This window comes from Manis javanica, chromosome 13 (genome assembly GCF_040802235.1).
Source record: "Manis javanica isolate MJ-LG chromosome 13, MJ_LKY, whole genome shotgun sequence".
NCBI lineage: Eukaryota > Metazoa > Chordata > Mammalia > Pholidota > Manidae > Manis > Manis javanica.
In genome coordinates, this window is record NC_133168.1 from 45,393,050 (window position 1) to 45,415,359 (window position 22,310).

At 35.9% G+C, this 22,310-nt stretch overlaps 1 protein-coding gene across 4 annotated transcripts in view; it reads left to right on the plus strand.

Annotated features, from left to right (window-relative positions):
- The window catches only part of RNF217 (ring finger protein 217), a 156,261-nt gene extending 139,104 nt beyond the window's left edge, over positions 1–17,157 (plus strand). For 2 of the 4 annotated variants that reach the window (XM_036993725.2, XM_036993733.2), the window contains 3 exons: positions 1,084–1,285; positions 6,148–6,219; positions 7,560–17,157. In XM_036993725.2, coding sequence (XP_036849620.1) covers positions 1,084–1,285; positions 6,148–6,219; positions 7,560–7,633 — 348 coding nt within the window. In that variant the 3' untranslated portion in view covers positions 7,634–17,157. The remainder of the gene's footprint in view (positions 1–1,083; positions 1,286–6,147; positions 6,220–7,559) is intronic. The other 2 variants (XM_036993730.2, XM_036993738.2) reach the window with 2 other exon arrangements.
- Positions 17,158–22,310: the final 5,153 nt, after the last annotated feature.

Sequence of the window (22,310 nt, forward strand, 5' to 3'; positions counted from 1 at the left end):
TAGGCGTTTAAAATAAAATTTATAAGCAAAGAAATTAATTATAGATAAATCAATATACAAATACAAATAAATAAGAGTGACTGAGTGACTTGAATGCAATTAGGTGCCTACTCTCTAGTGAAATGGGAAGGCTGTCTCTGGTGATCCTGTTTCAATCACGTGAGCGTTTGACCATGTAAGCAAATATTTTTTTATTATAAAATAATGTTAAGTTCTTTTTCATAATTATTCACATAATGAACAAAGCAAGCACTTATTTGAGTGAAAGATGACTCCAATATAGTCCAGTGTCCATGAGGATTCTGAGTTAAGCACCCAGTTTTATCTCAGAGAGTAGTATCTTGACAGTAACATGGCCTCAGTGCTTGAGACAGTGACTACCACTTAGGGTCTGTGGTGGGCTGTTGAAGGGAAAATCCTTGTTACATTATACATGAAGCTGTATTTACATGTAACTTGACTGCAATAATAGAGGAATGTTGCACAGATGCACATTGACATTCCAGATGCACAGGTGTCATTCTAGAAACAGTTCTGTAACATATTTTCAAATGATATTGTGGTTGGAAACCAAAATGGTGTTGCAAATACACTCACAGCTGCTATCACTTTCTTCTGCAAAGGAAGATTTCTATTCCTTGATATTTATTCCAGGAAGTTTTGCATAATCCTTTCTTTTCAGGAATACTCTTCATCTCTTCTTATTTCCCAGGTTGCCTGTTCTTGCAGATCACAGCATAAACAAAATACACTTTCACAGCATTTTAAATTGCCTCCTAACCACTGAGTTAGGTGGATGTCTAGAAAGATAAGTGAGTTTTCTTTGGGATCTGTTCATTGATGTGTTAGCCAAAATAAGCCAGAAGCTTGAATACCTAAACTGTTACTGAGCTTCACCTGTGTTAAATAATTTGATACAAATATGATCTTGGAGAGTGTGACTATAAGCAGACTGACAGCCTCAGGAATGCTGTGTAAGGCTTTTATTAAAGTAAAACTGGAGTCATTCCATAACACTTACTAGATTTTACTTAGAGCATTTTTCATGACCTGTCCTTCCTTTTCCCTCTTCCGCCGATACAGATCCACATCCAGAGAACAGAAGGGTGTGACCATATGACCTGTTCACAATGTAACACTAATTTTTGTTATCGATGTGGGGAGAGATACCGCCAGCTCCGTTTCTTTGGAGACCACACATCAAACCTCAGTATATTTGGATGCAAATATCGCTACCTCCCAGAGAGACCTCATCTAAGGAGATTAGTGCGAGGGTCGGTCTGCGGTGAGTATCCAACACAATTTAGAGGAATCTTCTCTGGAAAGTAAGCAGTGACACTACAGCATAAAAATACAATACCTATGACAGTTCTGTGCACCTTCCAGATATTTTAGGGGACCTTTGCCCCAAAATAGACATAAGATATTCTCTCTCCCTTTGAGTTTAAAATGAAAAACTTAAGTGTGTTAGAGAAACACTACTTAAAGGAGCAAGCAGATTTTGTTTGAGAAACAAATGACTAATTGCACTGCAGAAATGTGAAGTCATTTAAATTTCTGAGACCTTATTGTAAGTCACTTGTTGAGAGAGACAGTGTCACGTTAATTTTTTGTATTGGCAATACTTGGCAGCAGGTCTTAACACATACCCTCTATTCATTCATGGAGGATGTGCAGCACAGTTCCAAAATTCACATGTTTCAGAGCCCCATAATGGAGTCCCATTATACCCATATAGTTTATAAGTCATTGTCTATATTTTATTGTATTAATAATTGTTATTAATAGCTAACAATTATTGAATGTCTAGCAAATGCCCTCATTGCATTTAAGCCTAAATTATATACCCAAGTGCAATGTCTTTTTGCATTGAATTTTCTACCTCCGTCTTCATCCTCAACAACACACAGTCTCGCACACAAACAAACATACACAGAGGTTCTTGCCCTGGCCTAATGCCACCACCTTTGTGTGATACATTGTTCTTCTGACCTAATATTTCTTCTTCCAATAGCTTCCTGCTCCTCTGGAATGTACCCGCTGTGCAAGTTTTCCTCTCTTTTTTTTTCATGATGCAGAACTCCATTAGTTCTTTCTCTGGCAGTTTTCTTCCTACATATTTAATATTTTTTTAACATCTACATTTCCTCTCTCTGCCTACTTTTGGCAAGTTACTTCATGAAAATCTCTTTATATCTCTTGTAGCCTCCATCACTTCATTACTATTATAAATGTGTCCTTCCACTAGACTCAGACAATGGTAATCAGAACAAAACTTGCACTGATGGTATATATCTATCAGGTAAAAAATAGAATATATGTCTTAAAATTCACTTTAAGCACCATCATTTTCTGAAATCTTGAGTGATCTCTAAAAATATCCTTACTGAACTTTATAATTACACATATATTCCACAGCCAATAATACTCAATATTGTCAAGATTGGCTCTAATGATTTTCAGTGTTTTACTGTTTATTTGCTTGTAATAGTTTATATTATAATTATATAACCAGTATTTACTGATTAGTTAAATAGACTTTGGAGGAATAGTTAGGGAATCTGACTCCTATTTATAAACAGTACTACCATGAAAAAACTAATTGCAAGTTAAGTTTTGAGCTGTAACCTATTTGTAAGTCTGTATGTACAGAAAGCAATCTAAAAACACAATACCTAACATTTTCTGCATTGTTAGTTCCTTTCTTTCTTTCTTCAGTGCCATTCTGTGGCAAGATGTTTCTACTTTTTATTGTAAATAATGTCTGATTTGAACATCAGTTTTTTTTCTTTTTTGTTTTTCTTTTTAATCATTCTTCAACAAGGGAAGCTATTTCCTGCTCTGTTTGTCCAATAACATTTCACATGCATCCTCCTTGGGTCCTGCCACGGTTCACTAGATGCCACTAGAATCGTCTTCTCAGGTCACACAATAGTTGAGTTATTTAACAACGTGCAGAATGGACAGTCCATAGACATTGTCAGCAGGGGAATATTTTCTCTATACAGTCTATTCGGTTTTACTTAAAAATTTTGTGGTGAGCTTTCTGTCAATGGTTTTCTTTTTGGTCTGTTTTGTACTCCATGTGTCAGGACCAACCTGACAAGTAAGGAGCAACTGGCTTTAAGAGAAGCTCTCCCTCCCACACCTTGTCCCACCTCCAGCACAGCTGCCTCTGTGTTCTATTACCAGTAACCCCAGGGTTCCCACATCTCCCATCCACACAAAAGGCAGGAAAAGCAGTTACGCTGTAATCCACAAACTTGTCTCCACCTGCCATAAGAGAGAAGATGGATTACAGCTAAGCTCTCCCACCTTCCGTTCTTGTGTGGTGCAGCCCACTTTGCTCCCTCGGTTTGGGATCACAGCCTCCAGATATCCCTGGACAGAGATAGAGACACGGCCTGCTCTTCTCTCCCAACTGGAGGATGGGAAACATGAGACCATGTGCCCAGCTACAGATCAGATGTCCTGCTTCTAGAAAATAAGGGAGAACTGAGATATGGGGATGAGTACCAGCAGACTCGTACATAGGGGCATCTCCCCATTAGGAAACAGCAAGATCATTCAATGAATGGTACTGGGAATAAAAGTTGACCAAGAGAAAATGCTTAATTTTCATATTTTTCTATACAAAAATTTTTTAAGTGTTAAAGCATAATATAATAAAGAAAACCCAGGTATTCAACTGATTTCTAGAGGGCAAATAGTTAATATGAACAAAAGCAATAGAGCCTCCTCTAAAAATCAATAACCAATTTTTTAAAAAAGGTGAAGAAGTCTGAAACCAGAATTAGGGAAATACCAATAATCAATAAACATGCTCAAGCATATTCAATGTTATTAGTAGTCAGAAGAATGTAAATTAAAATAAGATGAGATATTTTTGACTATTGATTAGTAAATATTTTGTCAAGTTAATACTAAATGCTGGACTTCCATACTCTACTGAATGAACTGGAAATTTTGTGCAGTTCGTTTGCAGAGAAATTTGATAGTAATATGAAGACATTTTAAAACATAACAAGTCTAAGCTGAGAATGGTTTATTTGCAAGTATAATTTAAAAAATCAAAAAATAAAAAATTAAGGGCAAGATTTAACTAAGACATATGGATATGATAGAATATTATTTCAGCTATTGAGAATGGTATTTTAAAAGAATTGTTAATGATCTAGGAATAAGAAAGAGCATGCATAATCCCCAAAGACAGTTTCAAAAGTAGACCTTAAGTTTATATTGAACATTGATTGCATGATTGCAATAAGTATATTGCTTTTCAAAGAGGGAGAGTGTGTATATAGTTCTTCAAATTCTGTGATGTTTTAGGGGAAAAAAAGGTATAGTTACTTTGCCATTACTTTCATTGCTTTTATGAAATACTGTTGATGATAATATAAAAAGGAAACATGAATGAACATATATATCCTAAACTAAACTCTTACACATAGCTTTAAGAATGTACTTAGTATAATTATTTTTGAGATTGAGTGTTATTTCGTTGGGTTCTGTTATTGGTAGAAAATATAAGTAAAATCCATGGTTAGACATTGCATCAAATGAACAGTAATTTTTTTAAACTAGATATTAAAAGTTGTGTTTTCTATCTGGTCATGGTGCCAAAGACCCTTTCCTTTTTTTTTTTAAATTTTTTATTAAGGTATTATTGATATACACTCTTATGAAGGTTCACATGAAAAAACAATGTGGTTACTACATTTACCCATATTATCAAGTCCTCACCCATACTCCAATGCAGTCACTGTCCATCAGTGTAGTAAGATGTCACAGATTCAGTTTGCCTTCTCTGTGCTACACTGTTTTCCCCGTGATCCCTCACACCATGTGTCCTAATCAAAATACACTTCCATCCCCTTCCTCCCTCCCCACCTGCCCTCCCACACCCTTCCTTTGGTAACCACTAGTCCCTTCTTGCAGTCTGTGAGTCGGCTGCTATTTTGTTCCTTCAGTTTTGCTTCGTTATACTCCACGAATGAGGGGAATCATTTAGCACTTGTCTTTCTCCACCTGACTTATGTCACTGAGCATAATACCCTCTAGCTCCATCCATATTGTTGCAAATGCAAAGACCCTTTGTTAAGAAGAGAAAAGTTTATGTTTTTCTGAAATTCCCGACAATGGCTGCATTATGTTTCTGTTTCTTTATGTAACTGGTTCTTTCAAATTACTCTCCTTAATTTGTGGAATGGTGTTGCTGGTTTATTCTTAAACAGCTATGTGATTCTACCACAAATCCCTCCATTTCTTCTTTATCTCTTGTTGTCGTTGGGTTGAGCCAGCTATACTGCTCTACCAGCTACACATGCCTTAAGATCAAGATTACTGTGTAACAAGATATTAACTACTTTTTTTGTACTAGAAACTTCAAATTCAGTGAGATTCCAATTGTAAATTACTCTCTGCTATGTTTATATGTAACTAAAGTTTATTATAATCGCCACCAAGCTACTCATTTAGAAAACAAAATGCTAGTTGATGCTATTTGACATCCTTAACAACATTTAGCCTTCTTATAAGTACTTCCTTTTAAATTTGTTAAATGAGTCACTGAAATAACCTTCAATACATTGTATTTTTCTAGTAACTCTGTCTAACAATAAATAGTATTGAAACATCCCATTTATATTGCTAATTTTCTTTAGACCCAGAAAGTAAATAAATTACTCTTCAGATGTGGGATTTAACAGAAGCTCTCTGTAGCACCTACTAGCTCTCCATTTTGTAAGCTAATTCTATTTTCTCCTGCCAACTCAGACTGTTACTCCTTTTTTAATCTTTCAGAATTTTCACAGTTGAAAATGAAGAGATCTAAAGGAAAAGCACAAAGATAAATGGTCCTGGTACAATAAAGTAAGCCAGGATAGCTTTGGAATTCTTTTGGTTATAAAGGATAAATGATTTGTGAGATATTTGACTAATATACCCAGGACTTTAGTGAAGTTACTGAATTTGCATATGTATATTTGTTCTGCACCTGATACATTTCCTTAGATGAAATACTACCTTAATTATAATCAGACTTCTTAAAAAAATAACATACACTCTAGTACTAAAAAGCATTGATGAAATTGTTTGGCAAATTAGTTTTAAAACTCTTTAAATGATTTTGCCTTTTTTTTTTTCCAGCTGGAAAATTATTTGTTGCACCTCTAATCCTAGTCTTGGGATTAGCACTAGGGGCCATAGCGGTTGTAATCGGTAAGAAGCACTTATTGTGTAACTGAGATTAGAATTCTCTGAATGCCATAGAGAGAATGTGAGTGTAAATGTAATAATGTGAGTGAGTTATTAAGTGGATATTGTATCTGTTCCATGTCTTCTTTAGACAGGATATCAGCATATGATTTATAGATTCAGAGGAGTGTGTTTCATATGGAAGAATTTGTATGACACTTTCAATCTATGAACACTTTGATTTATGTATCTTATAAAGCATTATTAACCCCCTTTCAACATCAAGGTTAGTACAACAGTTACTTTAGTGAAAGAGTCCAGTGGATTTTCCAATTCTGAATAAAGTTTAGAGCATCAAAGAAAAGAGGCCCTGGTATACCCTTGCGTGTTTGACTTGTTCAAGTGAAAGGGTGCTCCCTTTGATGTACATGAACACATTTACTCAGCATAAACTTGAGCACTGACAAATAGGAAATGCATCAGTGATTTGTATAGTTTTATTAACACAAGTATATTATATGTATTTTAAAGCAGTAGTTCTCTGACTGTAGCATGCTGGAGAATAGCCTTGAGGACTGGACAACTAGGTTCCTAGTTTTTACCCACAGTTTCTGAGTCAGTATGGTGGTAGGACCCTTGGATTTCTAGTTCTAAAAAGCTCCCAGGTAATGCTGATTCTGCTGGCCTAGAGACCACACTTTGAGAACCATTGCTTTAGAGAAATTTTAATTAAATGCTATAGATAAAGGTTGCTTTGATAATTGTCCCACATAGTAGATGGTATTTCTTTTTTTTCCTAACTATATAGCAAGTAATTTGTATGTGCAGGACAGATAGAATTCTAAAGCGGCTGACATTTAAAAGTCAGACTTTGTGAAGTGGGTACTATTATCTGCATTTGAGATGTGAGGAAATTAAGATTTATCAGGATCTTCTAAGTGGTAGAACTGGGAATCAGACTTGACATTTGGCTCCACAGGCCAGGTTCTTAAGTAATGATGCCATCCCACCCAAAACTGCAGTGTGAATAATCAATGTGCAAATGATATGACTAGAGGTAATAGAGAATACTTAAGCCTAAGGTTTGACATTTTGCTAGAAAACATTCCATATTCAAACTGGCATCACTGAAGTTGTTGAAAGGGGGAGAGAGAGCTAAGAGAGCTATAGAGAAATAGTAAAAAATAAAATCTCACTGAAGTAAATAAATTTCATAGCATCTTTCCTCTTCATTTTTGTATATTGCTAAATGATGATTATTTGTAAATAATTTACAAAATGAAAATTTGAAAGTGGGAAATTTTCAAATATATAAACCTAAATGCCTCTCCTCCTAATTAGCTTTCATCTTTTTTTATCCCCAGGTTTATTTGTATTTCCTATCTATTGCCTTTGTAAAAAACAGAGAAAACGATCACGGACAGGAATGCACTGGTAAAATGCAGATGATTTCATTTACTAAGCTGGTGCAGGTAGGAGCTATATGGAATGGTACAGCCATCGGAGTCACATCTTGAAAAACACTGAGAGGAACCTGCCGTCTCATCTCGCCATGAGTCTCTGCAGGCTGCACTGCCTCTGGCTCCAGGGTGCTCCCAGTATGGCATCCTGTCCTTTCCTTATACACATTGCTGCTTTTAAAACATGGTCACTTTCATAAACTATCAACATCTGTTATAATAATTCTGACCTTCTTAATGGTTCTTGGAAGAAAATATTTTAATTGAGAACCAGTTATCCTCAGAATCATCTGAGCGTGCCTGTGCTGGGCACTGCTTGGACTGTCTTTGTACCTGAACCTCCCACCAAGGCCCTCTTCTGAGGCTTGGTGCCAACAGCTGAAGTCCCGCCTGCACCAACGTGCAAGGCCACTTGTCAGAAGGTAAAGGCTTACTGTGTGCACCTGTGTTCACCTGTGGCCAAGCAGTATAATTCCTTCATCCTTCAGATACTATAATTGTCAAGAATTTCAGTGTCCAAAAGGGAACTAATGAAACTAATGAGAAGAATCATGAGTTACTGGTGTTTATGTGTAGGGATGTGAATGTGTGTATATTTGAACATCTGTATTAAGACTAGGTCCAATAACCTGTGCTTGTCAAATTCTATGCCTCTACTCTAGTTTTCCACATTTTCATAGACATGTTTAAAGTCGATTGTTCCTTTGTGGGCATAATTTGATGATGTGCTGAATTAAAGTCAATGTAGACAACAGGCAGTTTCAATGTTGATCCTTTCTATTTCTTGCTCTCTCTCTCTCTCTCTCTCCCCTTCTTTCTCTCTCACACACACACAGAAATCTGTACAGTGTCACCTCAAGGATTTTCAAACTGTATAAACTGACAAAACCAATAGGCTGCTTTTAGGAAATTCGCAAGATCTGAACATTCTTTTCACATTTCTTATATTTTGGCAAACATGCTTCACCATATGAATAAATCCTTTAGGCAGAATTAGTTAATTTAAATAACAAGTGTGCTTTAGAGGGAACTGCTTAAGACTTTAAACAAATCCTTATTCTTCTAATTTTTAACCAGCTTATAATTACAGATAATTCTGCTTTAGATCAAGGCTTGATTATTTAAAACCACAACTTTCACCATTGCTCTCTCTCTCTCTTTCTTATTTGTCCCCAGTTTTTCTAGTTTCAACATTGTTTTTCTTACGTTTACTGCTCAAATGCATAAAAATGTATTGCTATCTTCTTATGCAGGGGTAATTTGAAAACAAAACTTTTTGTGTTCATGGGTTTATCAAAAGTATAAACTGCTTTTGGAGAAGGAAACAAAAAAATGAAGGTGATAATTTCAGGAAGTTTTACCAATCTTTAACGTTAAGGAAAGAACAAGTAACTAAACTAGGTTATTCCTTTGTTTTCATTATAAATGTTCATCAGTTCATCAGTAGAATGGAAGTACAGACTCCTAGGAGTTTCCACTTGTCTCCAGATCCTTAAAATTAGCTATCTGCATAGATGTAGCATTTATATATCAGCAGCCTTTTCTGAACTGTAATAAATTATATAATAAAACATGCATTAACATGGATAGTTTATCTTGTTGGGTTCCATATAAAAAATATTTATGATTTTTATTTGACCTAAGAAGTCCATGATAGTGAAGTTTACTTGCATGGGCACTTCCATTTTTCTAAATAACACTCCGAATACCTATACTACAGCTTCTGGACTAGTCTATTTCTAGCCGGAGAAGGTTATGCCATTTATGATTTTGGAATGAAATATTTCTAAAGCATAACATAATACCAGGAAAAGTGATACTGTGGTTTCACAAATTCATACTTCCATTCATCCATCCATCCAACAAATATTTGCTGAGTGGCTCTTCAATGTGCTTTAGTAATAAAACTGAGAGAATGAGAATTTCTAGCCTAAATCCATGTAATTCTGTCATAAAAGTGCTTAATTTTTGTAAGTTTGTCTTTCTTAGACTTAGATGTTAATGATATGTGAATATAATAAATTCTAGTGGATATATTTATGTATATATGTGCATGTGTATATATATAAGCATATATATGCACATCATTTCTATATCTGCATGTGAATACATATGTCAGATACATATGTACCAACTGGTTAAATAATGTACTCTCTGGTCTTAGATAATCTGTTTTCTTAGGTTATTGTATCTGTTGTCTTTGGCCTACTCAGGGATTTTTATTCCTTTCTTTGAATAACTTATCTTTTGGAGATCTTTTTATATTATTTGGAAACGTTCCAATTTTCCAGTTACAAAGTGGTATCTGTTATCAGTGAAGGCTCTATCATCAATGCTTGAGATAGTATGCACAGTGCTGCACAGGATTTTCATTTTTCTATTGCATAGATTTTTTTAATTAGGGTGTGCGTTTTTCTCTTTCAGAGTTGGTGTATATTAGGCTCTTCCCTGCTAGTGACTTAAATTAATTATTTGTGAATTTTTTACTAAATATCATTAAGATCAGAAAAAGAGAGAAGAAAATTAAAAGGATTATTTATATGTTAGTGCCAACATTGAAGGTAAAACAATAGTAATAACTTTTGGGATAAATCCTAAAAACTACTTGAGAAGACAAAGCATGCACATACAATAAATATCTTCCTATTCAAGGCTTGTAATTTTTGTACATTTAATGTATATACTCAAAGAAATCAAACCATATAGAATTAGAAAGTATAAGCTCCTCTGCTTTATCCCTCCCCTTATTTTCTAGGGGTAACCACTGTTAATGGTTTGTTATGTGTCCTTCCAGACAATTTCTACAAATATACAAATAAGTGTGTGTCTGTGTGTATATTAGTTTTATACAAATAGAACAATAATCTACTGTCCTGTGACTATTTTTCATTTCATTATACATTGGTAGACACCTTTTCATAAGCGTTTAAATAGTTGTGTGGGGCTATACTTTAATTCATTTAATTAGTCCCCATTGAATGGATATCATGACTGTTTCCACTTCTCTGGTACACGGCATAAGTGAAGACCCTTTATATATATCTTTGTCACTTTATTGGAACATTCCAATAAGTTTTTAAAATTTGGTTTTATAAGATATTTATAATAAAATTTTAATGCATTTTCAGTGAATGAGATCATAGGAATAATGTGTTTGAGATCCTTTTCTTGGAGAATGAGAAAGATTGTGTAGAAGTGTGTAATTTTTAAGGAAAAGCATCTATTGCAGGATAATTTCACCCCTGCTTGATTAGCCAAATAAATACCTTGCCAAAACTTTAAAATATTTTATTCCAAAAATATAAGCTGCAATAGATGTCTATAAGATACATGAGAAAGATGCATTGATATTTAGATTACCTACTTTTACTTGAGGGATTTAAATGAAATAGCCAAATTGATAATGTTTGCCACAGTTTCTAAACCCTATCCATGTTCATGCATGTTGCACTACAAAGGAACTTAATTATGCCATTGTGAAAAGTAGGAAGCAATGTGTTGGCAATTGTGAATGATCACAATTATCCATAGGAAAGTTAATTTCACTATATGTAAGTTACAGTGGTTTGTTGGGATGCTAATAAATTTGGAATGCCCTGAAACCTTCATTTTATAGTGAATACCCCCCATAGATCCCTAAGAAATTCTGTATATGAAGTTAAGAAATGTAGAGGGGTCAAACCTTTTAGTACAAGCAACATCCTGTTGCCACCACCTTGATTTTCTGATAGGTGCTACTGTATCCTAAAGGTAGACCAGACAGAAAAACAGATAATTAACACCGGTCAGCTTACAACCTGATATCTTTAATTGTACTTACTCTGCTGTGGAATCAGTATTCAGTGGTGCCTGTCAGGAAACTACCCGTCCCTTGCCGCCCACCATCTCTTGAGTCCCAGGGCCCAAGTTGAACCTTTATCTTTCAATCCTACTGTCCAAATATATGGTCCACAACTCCCCTAAAATACCTTCAAAACACTGTAATATCTTCTAGTCCCAGTGACCCTCCCCAACTTCCAACTCCTCTGTTATTCTAAGTAGCTATTCTTCACTAAAAGAGGAGGAGAGAAGGAAGGGGTGACTAACTCACTCTGGCATCTGCAAATCATTAGCATTTCTCACTGATCTTTGTCAAATTAGAGTATAGCTGCCAAGACATTGATCTAGCTTCTCCCTTGTTAAACATTGCAGTTTTTAACATTGGACTTTTATGCCTGTTAAATTCATAATTATGAAAAAAAAAGTTAGTGGCTTAAATAACATTAATTGGTATACTTCATTAAATAAAAAAATAAAAAAATTCAATGCAAGAGCTATTTTATATTTTAATTTTATAAGCAAGCTACGCATATGCCTTAATGTGAGTCTTCCCATTAGATTATATGCCTATCTTCTCATTTTTGTAACTGAAATCTACCCCAACTATTGAAAATAATTATTCCTGTGGTCTTTATTGTTTTGTGTTAATGTCTATTATAAATATAGCCTTAAAATTTAATAATGCACTTTAAAATACTTGTGCCATTTAAGCAATTTGATTTTGACAAGAGTTAAACTGATTACATATATTTTGATGGAGATGGTAGAATAACAGTGTTAGCAAATATCTGTTACCTCTTGACATTTTGGAGGGTAATCAGAAGCTGGAAATTTGAAACAAGTAAAACATACCTGAAAAAAATGTAGCTGAGTTTCTGAAGTTATAGTAATCCTAGATCCTGGCATCAGCAGCTTAAATATAGCAAGTAATTGTAATTAATAAATGTTACCTAACAACCTAGCTGGAATCTTTGCTTAAAACTTAATTTCTATTGCAAATTTTTATCTGCATTTTCATTTTTTTATAAAATACATAAAAAATTCCACTGACTAGAAGCATAGTAAATCAAAACAATTACCAACAGCTAGTTTAGCATATTTTGTTTTTCAAATCATTGTAATTTAATCATGACATTTTCCTTACCTATGGAAAATAAGTTGCAAAATTCCCTTTTTAGTCTGTATACTTATAACAATTACTTTAGTAAAACCAAAATAATTTTTTAGAACCATTAAAATATGGTCTGAACAAAACCAGAGTTCCCAAATTGGGACATATTCAAGATCACCAGATATTATCTTTTCAGTGCAAACCAATGAAAGAAACTTTAAAAGAGAAATGCAGCAGAACTCCTTTGTACCTTCGGTTTTGAGGATAGAACTAAAACTTTTCATAGCCAACTGTTGTGTGGGACTTCTGTTGTATATCACTGTTGTGAGGCTGGAACTTTAGTCGACTTTATCTAAATCCAAGAAGCAGAGAGTCACAGTAGTGAGATTTACTGTTTATTTGGAGCATTAGCTGAAGCTTTCTTATATCACATACCTTAAAGATCGCCATGCATAGTGCCAGTTTTAGAAGCATGTAATTATGTGCATTCCAGACTGTATTCTTTTTTGGGGATAGAGAAGTGACTGTTTTGAGAATAACAATATGGACTTGAAAGATGGTTAATTCTTTTTAAAAAAACATATGCAGAAGATTGCCCCTGCCCTTTCTTTTGCCACTTACTTTTATCTTATAAAAGAAATTTCATTAGATATATTTAACTCTGCATCACTTAAAATATACAGTCTTATGAGCATAAAAAATATTTTTTTTGCTCTTCAGGGCTATCCCACATTTTTGCCACTCTGTTCCATCAAATATCTTTCTTCCCTGCTTGTGAAGTGATACTTATATACTTCAACATCAAGTTCCTGTTTTCATTTATATTTCCTAGTTATCTTTGCTTTTTTCCTCTTCATTCCCCTTCCTATCTGACCAAGTGTGTTACACCATTAACTCCTTTGATTCTAATTAAATGAAATTCAGACACACAACTAACTTAACCTGAGCTTATCGGCAAATTGAAATGTATCAGGAGTACCTGGAATGCTGTCCCTCTTCTTGATAGGAGGTGGAGAATCCTGTCCAGTCCTCTGACAAGAAGTAAAATGAATGAGAAGATGTCAGGTGCATCAGAGAGCCTAGTAATTCTCTAAAACCAAGCTTCAGAAATTGTTTCGCAAATATTGTAATTATTTTTTTTGCATATTAGTTGGAGAGAAAGCATGTGTGGACATTCATCCAACCTGACCCTGAGTCATTCATGAGTCATCCCAAATGGCCAAAGGTACAGTTTTTGGTCTGTGTTTCAGCAAAAAGTCCTACAGCTTGGACTTGGGGCTTGATTATATAATGTGGCATTTGTATATAAGACTCAATCATGGATTCATACTCTGTGAACATTATTAGACTTTTTGATAATCTAAAGTAAATCCAAATGAATGTAACTGATATTAGCCCTATTTCAGAAAACCTGTTTATCATTTGCAAATGTTACTTTTTCATTGATATTTAAATATAAGCCACGCTCAAGATATATTTAGTATAGGTTTAGTACATGGTATGGAAAAGTTCAAGGGAGAATCAAACTTGAGTAGTAAAGAGCCCAAGAAGTTGCTGAAATAATGCTGTTTCAGATTCTTCCTTGTAGCTGGCAGACTGTGCTGTTGATCACTGGCTCCCTGCAGAAGTTTTAGGTGTTCACCTCATACCCCAGCTAGGAAAATAGTCTCAATAACCCAGTCAAGTTCTTAAAAACAGTTTTTTTTCATTACCATACCACTTTCTCTATGCCCAAATATAGTTTTATTGTTTATATCGAGTAAATACTATCTAAATATTCAAAATGAACATCAATTTTTTTTCAGTTTATAGAAAATTACCATGCTTTATGTTCCTTTCTAAAGAAAGCTCTAGATAAAGTATCATGTTTTTTTTATCTGACTACAAACCCTTTTTTCAGACCCATTCTTTTTAAAGTTCCACATGGCAATAGCTTAATTTTGTTTTGATCATTTTCATCATATTTAAAATTCTGTAGATAGTATTGAAAAACATAACCAACCTTACAATTCATATGAAATGTAGATCAGTAATTGGTTTATATATATATATATATATATATATATATATATATATATATATATATACATGTATTACCATTTACCTTCAAAGGAGGAGCTGTTACAGATTTTAAAAATCAGAATTAATTAACAATCTTGTTGCTTATGAAGGCAATTATTAGCTTAGTAAGTAAATTCTGAGGAATCACAAATAGTTTTATGTAGACAAAACACAAAAACAGTGGCACTAAAATGTTACATTAACACATTATTCATTAAGGACCACAACAGTTAGTTATTTTGTTTCTATTTTAAATAAAATTGATTAGAACGTATGTTCATGATACAAATATATACATATACTTTTTACTATTGCAAAACTGTGGGACAATTAAATTATTCACATTCTCTTTTTTCACAAAGACTGCTAAGAGGAAAACATTTAGGTTTTAGTCTGTTATTACTGTCTAATCAGAAATTGCATTTGTAAGGAGTAATTGTCATCTATTTGAATTTCAGAATATATCCCATTTTACTTATATTCTCAAGAGCAAGAATAAATGCAAAGAAATCTCTTAATTTTCAAGAATGCCTTTCACTAGTAGAATGTACCAGATATTATCCATTGTTTTATTACATTACATATTTTTCATTTTCTGCAAAATTTGTAGCTCTTTTCCAAACAATATTTTTCATGTTTAAAATGAGCCTGGTTGAAAAGAGAGTTCCTTTACTTTTTCAATGATATTGGACAATATGTAATTTTATTTTTTAATTTTTCTACATTTCATTAGCCATACTATTTGGTATTCATAAAAGTGTTGAAGAGACCATTTTAGGTAAGAGGCAGGTAGAAATAAAGTAAGAAACAGACAATATTAACACTATATAGAAATCCCTGAAAGAAAATTAGAAAGGAAAAAAACAAATTCTGTTGAGATGAGAATGTTGGAAAATAAAGAGTATTTAAGACCCTCATTTTTTACATTTTAGTCAACTTATTTCCAAATAACTATTTCATGCTCTTGATTCCATGAACTGTGCTTTTAGCATAATATATAGTTTCCCCTACCATTTTAGTGTTTATACATTAATTACTGAAAAGAAAGGAAGAAATTATTGAATAAATGCCAGGGAAACTGGGTTTAATTCCATTTTCCAATAGCACTAATGTACAGACAGTTCTTTAACCTTCCATATGGTGCTTTGTGTGATGAGAGTTTATATAACATTTATATATGTTATTAGTGCCTTATTTTTTTCACTTTATTTCTTATCTAAAGAGCCATATATTTTTTGTGAGTGTTCCTTGGTCCCTCTATTTAAAGTCCTGCTGAGACCATGTATCTTCAAAGATGTATATAGGCTGTATTTGCTACCTTAATCCACAGTATTATCTCTAGGACAGCAGGTTAGTTAGCCAATCAATGTGTTTTTGTTAAATTCATTGTTCATTTTTAAAGCTAAAGGATATTAAACACCACAAATCAAAGCCATTGTAATTGATGTATTTGTAAGCCACACACACAAAAAGAATGCTGATCATTAAAGTTTAAATCAGGAGTTAGAGTGGCTATCTTTATATATAGCTAAAACTAGGACAAAAATATTCTGTAAAAAGCATTAAAAATCCAAGTAATTTTAAGGTACTTCAGGAATTTGATCAGTCTGCTACAACTTGTCTTTGGCAATACATTATCAGTAACCTAGTTCTACACAAATGCTGAAAAACCATGGTTTTTGATATTTACATGTAATTATTCATTCACAGTGGGCTTTTGGACATCAAGAAATTTTGTACAATATGTTAGTTTGTTCTTTTTGGTGTTTGTGTCTTATGTTAGCTTTATACAAAGAAGCTTGTTTTCTTGTATTCTTTGTGTACCATAGTATGTGATTCAACTCTTCCTGATGAATGTATGATGAATAGTTAAAATAAATCATGGGTTTAGAAAAGACAAAGACACAGGTTGTATATGCAAATATGTGTAAATATTGGACAAAGAAAAAAAAGAGGGAAAAAAATCTTCCTGCCAACAGATACATCCTGCTGGACAGGACCTGAAAATTAGTAGATCTTTTTTTTTTTAAGAAGTGAAATTTTTAAATCTATTACCTCAGTAATTTTCAGTGAATATATGTCAGTGTACTGCTCCTTCTTAGTAAATACAGTCTCACTTGCTGCTGGCGGTAAAAGCAACCCACGTGTCAGATCACACGAAGTTTAGGGGCAAGTCTTTGAAAAGATGGATACCTTGTGATATTCTGCAGTCTAATATTGGACTTTTCATTAATGTCCCTGTCACCTTTCACTGTGGTTGGGTTTTCTTTTTTGTCGTTTTGGTTGGTTGGTTTAGAATGGAAAGATAATCTTAATTATGAGATCTGAACTCATGGAAGACTACAACGATTGCTCACTCTGGATGAAAAGTATAAGGGGAATCAACTCTTTCAATTGTCGCTGTATGAGCTGTTGTATAGATTCCTGTGGAGTGCTGTGTACTCGCATGATGTGTGAGAAACATCATGGAGCGGCATCTAGCAATGCCTATTAAAGGTTTTTAAAAGAGAAGACTCTTGCCTTTTTTCTTGTATTTTTCTTGATTTGGAATTTAAAGAAATCACAGGGTAAAATTTGACAGCACCAATACACTACGCGACATAAGTAAACTTGGAGAAAGTTCTGGAAGTCATTTCGGAAATGACTAGATTCTAAAAATGGAGAAGCAGGAACGAACAGAAATTCATGGGTGTGTTTTACTTAGAAGGTGGATAGTGGTGCGTTGCTGTGGCATGTTTTGAAGAAAGCACACTGAACAGTGAAGATCAGTCTCTAGACAAAGGGGGCTGGACTGAAACAAGAGAAGTAAAAGCCACTAAAGCTAAATATAGATGACTACCCTTTAACTTAGTAATTCTTCTCCTAGCTCTCTAAAGAGGGAAATAAGGGCATTTATTGACCAAAGACATGTATAAGAATTCCCATCATCAGTAAATTGTATATTGGGGAAGGGGGGTTCTAGTTCAAATGGCAACACAGGAAGATACTAGCCATACCTATTAAGCTCACCTCCTCCTGCAGACACACCAAATCGACATCTATGTAGATTTACTCTGAAAAAAGAAACAACTTACTCTGAAAAAAGAAAATTAAAAACCGGTGGGGTGACTCCTTCACATCAGGCAGACAGGAGGGTAACCTCATCAGGAAAGGCTGAGCCAGACCTTGCCATAAACCCCACTCTGCAAGACAACCCACAATCATGAGGAACCCGAAAAACCACACTTCTGCCTGAGGCACAGAGGGTCTGCACCCCACATTGGGCACCCCAACATTTGTGACAGGAACCTAGACAGATGAGTCCCCAAACCATCTAGCTTTGAAGATCAGTGGGGCTCATTCCCATGAACCTCACGGGTTGTGGCAAAATGAGGAAGGTTCTTGAAGGGCTGAGCACAGACTCACCCCACCGGGGGGCACAGCTCTGAACCCACCCTTGAAAAGCACCTCAACTTGTCTGAAAGAGCCTCGTTCCCTAATTTTAGAGCATCGGTCTGCGGGGCGGGGGCCCGCTGGGACTCTGGGGCCACAGGCTGGCGGGCACCGTCTTCCTGCCCCCGCCGCCTTGTTAAAGCTGTCAGGCGCTGTCTTTCCCTGTTCCCTCTTCCGCAGGTGCCATCTGTACGCTCTACAGCGTCTGGTGCCATCGGGCATATGTGCTCTCTCTGCTGTGGTAAAGCCAGGGGGCACCATATTTTTTTCCCATACTTTAAAAAAAAATTTCCTTTTTCCATTTCCTTCTTTCTTTCTTTTACTTTTTTTCTTTTCCTTTTTTGTCCCCTTTTTTGGTAGGTGCCATCTTTGCACTCCCCCCTGCCTAACTCCAGCCACTGAGCACTACCCTCACTCTGTCCCTCTGCCACATTCCACACCACAGTATCTCCCGGAAGGGAGCTTCTGCGTGTGTCTGGGGGTCTTGTTTTTATGTCCGCTTGACCCAGTTTGTGTAGCTGCCACGCACTCTGGGCCAGGGTGCTGGGACCATAACAATCGGAGAGACAGCTCCCGACAGGCTATACCACTCCAAGGGCATTGCAAAGAGAGCTGCCTGCAACACACCCCCAGTCTTTCTGAGGAAAAGGCCTGTTTGCTTGTGTAGGAGCTTCAGCCTGAGGGGCAGGTTTCTTATTTGACATGCACACAAGGGCCTATGGAGGTGTTCTCAGGGAACAGGGCCAGTGGGAGCAGTCTTTGAGCTTTGACCTCTGCCTGCTAGAGCTCATTAGTATCTTCTAGAAAAGAGTTTATATTCTTGTCTGGTGCTGACTTTTCTGGCTGTGACCAGGGGACACCTGTACATACCAGGCTCTGGTGACCAAAGGGATTTATACTTGCAGGTCCCACAGGACTATCGCCAATGGAGAAAGTGTTCTTAAATACCTCCACTTCTGGGGCACAGCCAGGGGAAGCAGATCCAGTAGTTAATCTTTATGTGAAAGCAGGCTTTTAGCTTATCATAGCTAATAGAACATTTCTGGACATATTGTAACTAATAGGACATATCATAGCTGTCAGGACATTTCTGGAGGCCAGGGCTTCAAAACCGAAGTGTTGTTTCCTTCTGAAGGCTCTGAAGGGAATCTGTTTCATGTGTCTGCCCAGTTTCTAGTGGCTGCCAGCAAAACTCGGCATTCCTTTCCTTGTAGAACTTTCACTTGAGTCACCGGATCAAAGGCCCAGTCTTGTCTAGCGTGACCTTGTTATAGGCTGAATTATGTCCTCTAAATTCATATGTTGAATTCTTAACCCCCAGAACCTCAGAATGAGACTATATTTGGAAATAGGACTTTTAAAAAGGTAATTAATCCTAATTCAGTAGGAAAAATCACTGGAGCAACACGATGACATCCTGTGGCCTCTTTGTTAGCCCTGCAGAGACTAGTCTCCTAGGGTTACCAGATTGAATATGGGACGCTCAGTTAAATTTTAACTTCAGGTAAACAACAGTACTTCTAGTATAAATATGCCCCAAGTATTTTATTTATTGGAGATACGTAGGTGTGTGTGTGTAATAGATGTGTACACACACACATATATGTGCATGTGTGTATATACATATATATATTACACATCAGGCATAAAAGAAAAAACAGAAAGGACAGGTATTAGACACAAGCAGACAAAGCTACAAATTTAGGCTCTGCTTTTTAATTTAGCTCAGGGAACTGGGAAAATTACTTAACCTTTCTGTACTTCAAATTCCTCATCTGTGAAATGAGAATACACTTACCTCCCGGGAAGGTGGGATTTAAATGCCTGGCGTGCGGTGCCTCAGGAACTAGAACACAGCAGTCAATGGTTCCATACATATTTTTGAGGTAATGAAAGAACACTTTCCCTTTTTCCCTACATAGAATTCTCTGGAAGACTGAAACAGTTTCCAGGCATACCTAAAACAGGACCTCTGACAGCCCAAAGCACAATCTAAGGAGCACCCCAGGCTTCCATAAGAAAAGCCACTCCACATCCTCTGTTTCCCAGAAAAACCTAGTTCTAGGATGCAGGGTCATTCTTTCTCTGAGCTGTCTACCAGTTTGACACAGGCACTGTTTTCCTTCTAGAAAATGTGTGACCATGTGTAGGAGCTTTAGCCTGAGGGGTTAGCACCTCCTTACATTAAAACCAGAAAGTCACCTAGCCTGAGCAGCCTGGTTCCACATGTTGCACTGAAATTAAAAGTACCCTTCTACGTGTGAAAGTTATCCTGATTTAAATGAGTCTGAGCAGTTTTTAAATAGCAAGATAGGCAAACCCTATATCATTAGAAAATCACTTGAGTGGCACATTTATTTCCTAGAACTGGCATCAAATTTTCCTGGTCTTTTGCAGTATGCATTTTTTGTGTAATCAAGTGATAATAGTGACAAGTATCTAAAGAGTCTTATGTTATGGACATAAGACTGTTTCTTTTCAGATAGAAAAATCATTGTAAAAGAGACGACATTTTTTCTTGATGCTGCTATTGCAACTAGGGGATGTACCCTTGACTTGCATTCCTAACCAAAACCCTCACGTCTGGTAAACAAGTTGGTCTGGTGTAGTGAGAAGAAAATTGACTCATGAGTCAAAGGCCTCGATTCTACTACCTGCTGTGGGTGCTGTGGCCTTGGACCAGGGGTTCAGCCTGTCGGTAGTCAAGTTTCCCCCCTTGAACCAGCTCTCTAACATGCTATGCCACATTATATGGATAATAATATGTAATGACATCAAACTACAGCAATTAAAAAACCTCTTTCACAACTTTATAAAGTTAAATTTTGCTTGAACAGCTGCACAATGGGAATAAATATACTGTGGATACTGTTAGGACTGAAGGCCCACAGTAGCGTTCAATGAATGGTAACTCCCTTCTCCCTTCCCTCAAGTAAATCACGCCTGACCCAGAGAATGTTATGAACAATCACTGGGTTGTAACTGTGACCCTAAGTTAATACACTTCTTATCCTGGGCATTAAGTCAAATTAACACAATATCGGCTTGTCAAATTGGAATTTTGGTTTACCAGGTTACCCATGATTGCATACTTTAAAAGACATTTTAAGGGCTGTTTCCCTTAGCAGATCTATTATTTAAATTGGGCACAGGAAGTGCCAGTCTGAGGAGGACAGCCCCAAGAACTCACCCAGGCATTCCACGGAGGAGGTTGGATGATTTTCTCCCTCAGCCAGAGGCACAGAGGCCCTTTCAACACCCAGAAATAGATCTCCTATTGAGCCTCTGTTTATCTCCTCTGACCATAAAAAGCAGCTGGCCCTGCAGGAAAGGCTGGCGGCTGCAATTAACTCCGAGAGGCTGTAAGCAGGAATCCTGAGCAACAAGAATAAAGGCTGCTCAAAGAACTTTTGGAGTCATGTTGTTAGCTCATTGCTAGAACCATTCAGTTCCCCAAGGAAATCTGTGAACTAAACACCACACATCACTGTTAAGTTTCCTGTAACCACCAGAGGCACTCAGAATCATTCCATTATTCTCAACAGTTGTTTCATTGATGATGATTTTCATTGATCAATTGATTGATCCAGTTGTTCTCACCTTCTATCACTTTGTATGAAACTTTGCTCAATATTTAATTAACAGTAATTATGCAACTGTAATGCCGAACCAGAATTTTTTTTAAGGCCACTGGAGGCAGTAAGAGGTTTCCTTCCAAACATTCACATATCATTGTTCAACAATTTCCAGGTAATTAGGAGACAGCTTCAAACATCTCTCATATTTTTGCCAAGAGCACTTAAGAACACTACTATTAGTGCTTAACGTCTGTACAAGTGAATTAATAAAGATCTGGAAAATTGCAGTAATCTAATTCATTAGACACGTGTCCAGCAGCAGAAAGTATGAAGTACAACCAAATGACCATCTGAAACCTGTCCCTAGATAGCCATTGCAACTTAACTTGCTGCTGTAATTCTTAAATAAACCAAAAAAGGCCCAATTTAATCCAAAAACTTCTTTGAGGCTTTACAAATGGGCTTAAGGCTACTGGTAGCCATTTTTTATTATAAAATTCTAGTTCCTTGCACAATATTTTTATTTCATCTATTTTAAGTTTGTTTTGTAAAACAAAAGCAAATGTTCTGAAGAGTACTGGCTCTGCTGTGAGGCTTGAGGACCTCAAGCCCCCTGCAGCTGATCTTTCCCTGCTTTCAGAGCCACAGAAAGAA